Raw genomic sequence first — 9,201 nt, 5'->3', positions numbered from 1 at the left:
CTCTCGAGGCATCATCCCACCCATTCAATCTTGTGGTTAGTATTTATTTATTGCTTTGTTGTGATTGTTGGGTTCATCTCGGTAACGCGTATGTAGCATAATAAAAATATTGTATGATCAAAATTATGAGCATGAGTTGTCGTCTTGACTGATGTGCATGTGAATCGAATTATGATGTTGTGGGTAACAGTGTGATTTAATTAGGCATATAGGTAGGGTAACATGTTTAGGCATTGCATGCTTGTAAATTATGAATTATTAACCAAGGTTTTCATATGATAGTATGCTTAAAGATGTGATGTGATAATTGAAAATAGTGGCGACTCATGTGTTTATCTAATAACAATATGGTATAATAATGATAATGTTGTCAGACAGTGCAATTGATTGAATATTATGTCAACCTATGATGATGTCTTAGACTACATGGTATGGTGATGGACCATCCTTGGAGGATGATCCGCCACGTAGGCGTCACGTCACATTCCTCTCTAAGATGGTCCATCCTCCAAAACTAGAAGGCATGGTAGGATGATCCTAGTCATAGTCCTCCACCACTTTTTATGTTTTTTTTTTTTATTTTTTTTAGTATTCTATTTTTTTTTAACATTTAACAAATATACTAACAAAATATTTTCATTAACATTTGGTTGGGTCGGATTGTTGGGAGTATTCGGGTTGTTCGAAGTGTTCGGGTTCTCCGGGTTGTTGAACGGATCCATGAAAAATATGTGGAAGAAGGTTGAGAGAATAGTGGAAGGAGTATAAAAATTATATGAGAAAGGGGTGAATTTTTGAGGTTAATTTGGTGTTTGATAGTGAAAATGGAAGTTATATTTATATATTTTTAAAAAGTGACCGTTTGGCATTTTTCGAATTATGGTTTTTTTGTTTTTTTTTTTAACGGTAAAAAAATTAGGTGGCCCCACTCTTTTTGCATCGTCGCAAACGGCTACATATGGACGGAGAGGACGGGGACGGTAGGGGGCGGCACGGTGTTTGGACCGTCGCCGACCCGCGACGGGCCGGGGCCGACCCCCATACCGTGTAGCCTTATGTTTATGTGTGGTCTAATGTAACAATTACATATGTATGTGCATGTATTATGGAAATAATAATGGTAGTAAATAGAAAGCATGATGATTATAAAAGCTGTTGTAAATATCTAAAAACTTGGTTGAAAGAAAAACTGATGAACCTTGATTGAAGTGAGGATGGGTAACGGAATTAGGTGAATGGCACATCTGTTTGGTCTAGGTAACAACATCAGGTAGCACATGAATAAGTGGACTACACACACCATCACTTGGGCCCGATATGACTTGGATTGGGCTGCATGACCTCGGGTCACCAGCCAGGCCCGCGTCACTATTTGCATCGCACATATTTAACTGGGCCCTGTCGAGTGGATGGTGTGATTAGTTAAATTATGGGTTTTGGTTTGGCCGCACACATTTATTGGGCCACACACTTTCCGGGTTATGCATGAGTGGGCTGCTCATCCGTATTAGAACGTGTATTCATAAGGGGACCTTAAACTTGATACCCGAATCACACAATAAGAACTAGCCGCACACCTAAGTGTGGGCTACATACTCTCGTTGGGCCTTAGAATAAATGGGCTGCATTCCTGCGTAATGAACGTTATGGACGATTAAGGCTATGTTTGCGCAATAAGTTTGTAATGTAAACTTGTATGATGTTCAAATATTTGTCGTGTGATTTAACGATGATAACGGACTAATTAATGCATGATCAACTGTTACGATTTGCATGGTGATGTGTGTATGTTACTTGCATAATACGTGGTACAACTTGCGTTGTGCGATTAAGAAACTGATTGGTTTTGATAACCATGCTAGGATTTGATTGATCAACTTGAATACGTAGGTAAACATACCGAGCAAACCAAGGTGAGTTCACACTCTTTCCAAGGCATGTGATTCCCAAGGGTTGGGAATGGGTAAATGAACTAAACAGTAATTACGACCATCCTCCGTGGGTAGGATGCCAAGTATACACACTGGACCAAACCTCTATCATGAAGTCCCTCATTATATCGACTTAATCGCCGAGGCCTATGGCGAGCGGGTCATTAGTTAATAGCGCTATTAGGTTTAACAAACCTCACACCGTGTCGTTCGAACGGGCGTGTACTAATGGACTATGGGCAAAGGGTCAATGCTGATATACATTGACTTAGGGCACCTCTTACATTTTCGTAGCAGTCGATACACACGGTCTAGTAACACATGGGAAGCCCCCACTAATCTTCGCACACATGTCTGGGAGACCACGATACGAATTAACACGATACATGGTTTACAAAACGAACATATGATTTACGAAACGAATACTATAACCAAACAACCAACTGTGAACTCGCTCAACTTTATTGTTGACTCGTTGTTACATGCCTTGCAGGCCTTTAGGGGCAGAACATTGGAACTTGTTGTCTGGGAAGCTGGAGTGGTCATGGGTCGGGCTACATGGAAACGCAACCAAGACTAAGAACTATTACATGTGGTTTATAAACACTTAAACGAATTAAATATGCTTCCGCTGTAAACTGTGATATATTGTAACGTTGTAACACTAATAGTTAATAAATGAAAGTTTTATTTAAATATACTCATGAGTTCAATGTGACTGGTGGCTAAGATCCTGGCCAGTCATGCCTTCAAGCGGTGGTACTCCGCATGTGGATTTTGGGGGTGTGACAAATAACCACTATATTTTGTAAGTTGGGTGCTTATGTCGCTCCACTTCGAGGATAAGCTATCGTTTTCACGATAAGCCTCTCTTTCCAATTCTTGATAGAATACTCTACTAACCGCTTACCACAAATGGGTTCGATGTTGAGAATTTCCTATTTTAATAAAAACAAAATTTAATATATTACAAAGTTATATAAAAATTAACCATTAATAAAAAAAAAGTTTAAGAATACCTAAAGTTGCATGTTGAGATTGTTGAAACCAACCCCTTGCCGATGCAAGTTCTTCAGGAACGATCCATTTTTTGTTGTTTTCGTTTGACGGTTTCGAGTGCTTTATCCGCCTCGGTTTTTTTTATGGCTTCTTTTTTTGATGGGTTTCGATGCGGAAGGAGCATCGTTGGGTGGTTGAGTTTCGGGGACGGTTTCGTTTTGTGAAAGGTCGATGGAGGTTGGTGAAAGGTTGATGGGCGTTTGTGTAAACGGGGTAGGTATCGAATCATCGGTGTGTGGGAAGTTAGTAAACAAACGATTCCCAATATACGATGCATAACTCGCTTCTTGGGGGCATAGAAGAGTGTATGAAAAATGGACGAGGCAATGGACGATTGGGTGGTGGGCTAGGATAATTTTCTTGGAATGCATACGGGTTGTTCGGGTCATAAGCACGGTTATGAGGATGCATTGTTTCGTTTTGTAGAAGGAGAATTGAAGATGATTATAGAAGATGTGGTTGAATGTGGTAAAAAATGGAAGAAAAATGTGAGTTTTATAGTGAAAAAATAATTTTTTTTTTAAGATAGCCGTTGGCCAACGGCTAGTTTGGTTTGTTCAGTGAGAGCCCGCCATGTCAGCTTGGCCAGACCGCCCCACGCCCGGCTTGAAACCCAAGCCCCAAGGGCCACGCCCTAACCCAAGCCCACCCGGGGTGGTGGCTTGGGCGTTTTACCCCAACCCACGCCCCATACCTCATAGTCTAATTAACTGAAAAAAAAAAACAAAAAAGAAGAATTGAAGTGAGTTAATGGAATAATGCCAAATGTTATGGTACAAGTGAAGAGTCAAAAGATCACTGCTAAGATGATAAAAGTTTCCAAGAAAAGACATCAAACTTCAAATAATATTATTTCAAAGACTGATATGAGCCGCTCGAAAATAAAAACAGTTTGAAACTAGATCTTTCCCCTATTAACTAAAAATTAAAAATAAGTACCATTCATCTTCAACACACAGTTTGCATCTATTGTCTAGATTGGAACCCTCTTGTGGGGGGATACAAGGCTCAGCACAAATATAGGGGCAATATAAAACCAGTGACGATAACTCAAATACCCGATAAACCATGATCCCAAGTCACGAAGGAAGAAACTATCATCCTCCTTGGGTAAACTCAAGTAGTGAAGAATGGTATGTTTCGTCTCATGGTAACGCGACAACAGTTCCCATGACTGTTTTACATTGTACTTTTTCATCATCCTTACTATGGGGATTATGCATAGACATTCTTCCATAATTCCTAGGGGTATTGGATTTTAATAATCCCAAGTTTCACTAATTGGCCGGTAATAATTCCAACTTCAAAAATTGCCTACAACAATCCCAACTTGTAAAGATTTTGGCCACCAATGATCCTTGTCTAACTGGGTTATAACCTTGTTGGGCTGGTGACCTGCAACTTATTCTGGCGACCCCGTTTTACCCCTGAAACCACCAAACGAGAGACCACCACCAATCATCTCCGACCTCCTGTAATATTCTCCGCTTCTCAAAAGTTTAAAATTTCCACCATCTACGCAACTCCGGTAACCTGCAACTTATTCCGACGAACTTCTTTACCCCTGAAACCACCAAAGGAGACCACCACTTGTCATCTCCAACCTCTAGTGACCTTCTCCGCCGCTCAAAACTTCAAAAAACTAACTGGGTTATAACCCAGTTAGACAAGGATCATTGGTGGTCAAAATCTTACAAGTTGTGACTGTTGTAGGCAATTTTTAAAGTTGGGATTATTACCGGCCAATCAGTGAAACTTGGGATTATTAAAATCCAATACCCCTAATTCCTAGGAAGCACTTCAACAGACATTCTTCGCCTTCAGGTTGGGGGATTTCTTTATATTCTTCTTTACATAAATCATAAACGATAATTAGTATCTTCCGGTTTTCATCTCTTACGATCCAGTGAAGTGCACCATTGCATAATATACCAAACTTACTTTAAAACGAATACTTCACTTTTCCAAACTCAATAACTCTCCACTCATTTGATTTCAAATTCAAAACATGAACACATTCTTAGTGCCTGCAATAACTTTGTAATCATCCGTGGATGAATCATAACCAAAACCCCAACATGATGTTAAACCGATCCAAGAGGTAAATAATGAACTCAGTTGTCTTACCTCTCTAGTCAACGGATTGCATACTAAAACTGTACAACCAAACACATTGTGCTAATTTTTAGAGATGATGCAAATGAGTCCATTGCAAGAACCAACAAGATCATAACCGGAGTAGAAGTCACTGCCGACTACAATAATCTTCTGTCTCCAAAATCATTGTTGTATCGATCTGTTAATTCACTCATAGATTTGTTAATTCACTCGTTAAAAGTAGTTATATGTTAGGTCCCTCATTGTAGCATGTATTTTTTAATATGTTAAATTCGGTTTGAAACCGGCTCCAATCCAAATCGATCCGCTATGGTTTTCCTTTAGAAACTGGTTTGGGCTGATCTGGTTTTTATTTTGTTGGGTTGATCCGCACCGGTTTTAAAATCCATCCAATTTAGCCCAAAGACCGGTTTTGTGTTCCTCAAGTGATATGTCGAGAAAGAAAAAGAAAGGGAAATTTTATTTTAATAATCTCATCTTTGACTTATTTTTCGGGGTTAAACCAAACTCGGAAAAAAATATACATACACTCCTAACTTTAAACACATTTTCCTCCGGCAATCCCAATGACAGTTAACTCGTTTTTTTTTATCACAAGTATTCTTGGTATGAGATCGCCATAGGAAATTACGTTCAAACCGCCTATAAACATTTCCTGGGTTTAGATTAGTATCGGCCAATGTGTCAAGGTTAGATTGTTAATATCCAATTTCCAAAAAAAAAAATAGACAAAAGGAACTTTATCTGGTGGGCCAAAATAATAATGGCCTACAGTTGCTCAGTCCATTTGGGCTGAATGCCTGGTTTAGTAGAGCCCAGTTCCAAGTTTTATTTTATTTTAAACAGGTTGGGCTCATCAAAATATTCATCTGCGTGTGTTTATTTGAGTTTTGACCTACTAGCCAATTACCAACTCACAATTCACAAAAATACTTTAGGGCAGCTGATAACCACGAGAATTGGTTTTATAGTATAGTTTTAATTTTAATAATAAGTTAACATTTATTTTCTAAGATCTAGTAATTAATTAGTTTTCACAACACATCCAAGGGTTTTTTATCATATAAATAAATCATGATTCAACCAGTATGATTTTCACGATAATCAATATTTAAAATTTTTCATTGTAGTTAAGACATTTGAATACGCTTATTTAATTTTGTATATATTTCTGCTGTGTGGTAAATGTGTTTCTTCTCATATGGTTGAGGGTTTGAATACCATGGAAAGAATTAAGAGTAAGTTTAAAGAGTGTATGAGTTAGCGGTTCTAAAAAATCAACAAACATAAAACTGGTCCCTAACTGGGCCACAAGTCTTCACATAGTTATTTGTAGGGGTGTTCGAGCTCGAGTTTTAAGCTCCTCGGTTTAGACTAATTTTTCACTCAATCCGAACTGAACTGCGTTCAAAATGATTAATACCAAATCAACGACTAATTTTGAATTCGGTTATGTTTTGGTCATTCATCGGTTTGTGTTTTTGGGTTCTTCAACTCAACAAAGCTCAAAAGCAAGTATCTTCACAAAGATCAGAATTTCCTCACAATAGAACTATAAGATCTAGTAATTAGTTAGTTTTCACAACACATCCAAGTGTTTTTTATCATATAAATAAACTCATGACTCACCCGGTATGATTTTCGCGATAATCAATATTTAAAATTTTTCATTGTAGTTAAGACGTTTGAATACGCTTATTTAATTTTGTATATATTTATGGTGTGTGGTTTGGTTGAGGGTTCAAATACTTTAAAGAGTGTATGAGTTAGCGGTTTTAAAAAAAAAAATCAACAAATGGAAAAACTGGTCCCTAATTGGGTCACAAGTCTTCACATAGTTATTTGTAGGGGTGTTCGAGCTTGAGTTTTAAGCTCCTCGGTTTAGACTAATTTTTCACTCAAACCGAACTGAACTGCCAAATCAACGACGAAATTTGAATTCGGTTATGTTTTGGTTTAAACTGAGAAAACCGAATTTCAACAAGATAGTCGTCATTCATCGGTTGGTGTTTTGGGGTTCTTCAACTCTAAGAAAACTCAAAAGCAAGCATCTTCACAAAGTTCAGAATTTCCTCACAATAGAAATATAAACACAAAAGAGACTTATGAGATTACAACATAACAAAAAACTCAAAAAACAACATTATTAAAAACAACAAAAAGTCGCAATACAAAAGGTTATTTGGATTTCCATGAGGATAAAGGCGGAGTGTCCGAGTTCTTGTAACTATGCACCAAAATCTGTTCGGGCATTCTAGCACCTTTGAACGAAGCCATAGATTCAAGCTCAGCCATGTCCTGAACCGTAAGCTTGACACTAAGTGCTCCGAGGTTCTGGTTCAGGTTTTCAATCTTGGTTGTACCAGGGATTGGACCTACATCATCTCCTTGGTGCATGACCCAAGCTAGTGCCAATTGTGACGGGGTGCACCCCTTTCGTTGTGCCATTTCATTGACTCGTTCATACACAAGTTTATTGTGGTCAAAGTTCTCGCCTTGCAGCCTTGGTATAATCTTTGAAATATGAAAAGGTAATGATTAGGATTAACAAAACGAACAAATGGTCCATTACGATTTGTGTCAACTTGACCCGATCCAAACCAACCCAGAAAACACCTTTCTATATTATATCGAAAATATTAAATAATAGAGAATCCTATTACCTTTCTTAAATCATTATCGGCTAAATTGTCCATGACCTTCGGACCCGATGCAAAGAACCCGCTACCCAATGGAGCAAAAGGAACGATTCCAATTCCTAATTCTCTGCAAACGATAACCAGATAGATCGATTTAGACAACATTAGCATTACAATATATCTGATTACGGTTTACCTACTTACCTGCAAGTAGGAATAACCTCTTCTTCAGCATCTCTAGTCCACAAAGACCATTCCAGCTGTACGGCTGTGATCGGATGAACAGCATGCGCTCTTCTAATGGTTGCTGGACCGGCCTCGGATAAACTAATGTACTTTATTTTACCTTCTTCAACAAGCTTCTTCAACTCTCCCATCTATGAAACAAAATTGTTAAATAACCATTCCTAACTAACAAACTAACTAACTAACTAACTAACGACAACAGTTTGACTTTTATATTTGACAGATTTTGACTCTCTAAATTGACTAAATTTCTTGATTACATAAAATGGGTGCAATAAGAGACTAACTGTGATTTCGATAGGGACTTTTGTATCGATGCGATGAATATAGTAAAGATCAATGTAATCAACATCAAGCCGCTTCAAACTCGCTTCACAACAAGCTCTAACGTACTCCGGTTCACCATGGATTTCCACCTCACCGATTCTCTCCCCATATTTTATACCAAATTTTTTAGCCAGTTGAACATCCTCTATTTTCACCCCCTTTAATGCCTGTACCAATCATGCATTCACACACACAAAATCAGTCAAATGTCACACAAGGGACGACAATTCTTGACGCTACCCGAACCTGAAAATGACTGATTTTAGGTCGACTAAAATGACCCCTTTCAAACGGGCCATGTTTGGCTTGACCCATTTTAAAAAAGTCTCGCTTTGGGTTGACCCGTATAAAAAAACGGATTGACCAGTTAACCCGTTAAAGTTTTTTGTAATTATAATTTTATTTTGTTTTTTTTAATGGTTAGTCAAAATAACGTTAGTTTCGACACACTGCTTAACAACTCGCTTACAATGCGTCAACATGTTTAACTCACTTAGAAAAAAAGGGTTAAACAGGTCGTATTCGGGTTGACCCTAATTTATGTGTGTATTAATGTTGAAACTTCGACACGAATAATAATACGGATCGTGTTCCAGTAGCACATTTCAACACGTCAAATCGCAATCTCGCCAACTCGACACAATTGACACCCCTAGAAAATTTACAAATCACACTACCAACCATGCATTCACACACTTGAAGGCGAACTTTTGGTGGATAGGCTTGAAGAAGTCTATAGCCACCTATGTAGCAAAGTGTTTGACTTGTGCGCAAGTAAAAGCAGAACATCAAAAGCCGTCAGGCTTGCTACAACAGCCCAAACTTCCCGAGTGGAAATGGGAAATGGTGATGATGGATTTCATCACCAAGTTGCCAAAGAC

At 38.3% G+C, this 9,201-nt stretch overlaps 1 protein-coding gene across 1 annotated transcript; it reads right to left on the bottom strand.

The window, feature by feature from the left end:
• Positions 1–7,249: 7,249 nt before the first annotated feature.
• On the bottom strand, positions 7,250–8,635 carry LOC110901034 (probable aldo-keto reductase 3). The gene is made up of 5 exons (XM_035983062.1): positions 8,567–8,635; positions 8,281–8,487; positions 7,952–8,124; positions 7,772–7,874; positions 7,250–7,622 (listed from the first exon to the last, which is right to left on the bottom strand). The coding sequence occupies exons 1-5, from the start codon at positions 8,633–8,635 to the stop codon at positions 7,287–7,289; spliced, it is 888 nt and encodes a 295-aa protein (XP_035838955.1). The 3' UTR covers positions 7,250–7,286.
• Positions 8,636–9,201: the final 566 nt, after the last annotated feature.

The sequence above is a fragment of the Helianthus annuus genome, chromosome 2 (genome assembly GCF_002127325.2).
Source record: "Helianthus annuus cultivar XRQ/B chromosome 2, HanXRQr2.0-SUNRISE, whole genome shotgun sequence".
Lineage (NCBI taxonomy): Eukaryota > Viridiplantae > Streptophyta > Magnoliopsida > Asterales > Asteraceae > Helianthus > Helianthus annuus.
Note: the sequence above shows the minus strand (reverse complement) of the source record. Positions and strands in the feature narration are given on the sequence as shown.

Excerpts from the sequence above, each read along its gene's own strand:
- LOC110901034 (XM_035983062.1), bottom strand. The coding sequence starts at position 8,635 with ATGGGTCAAGCCAAACATGGCCCGTTTGAAAGGGGTCATTTTAGTCGA. Across the intron at positions 8,125-8,280 it reads AAGTCCCTATCGAAATCACA|ATGGGAGAGTTGAAGAAGCT; the intron begins GTTAGTCTCTTA and ends TTTGTTTCATAG. Across the intron at positions 7,623-7,771 it reads CCGATAATGATTTAAGAAAG|ATTATACCAAGGCTGCAAGG; the intron begins GTAATAGGATTC and ends CATATTTCAAAG.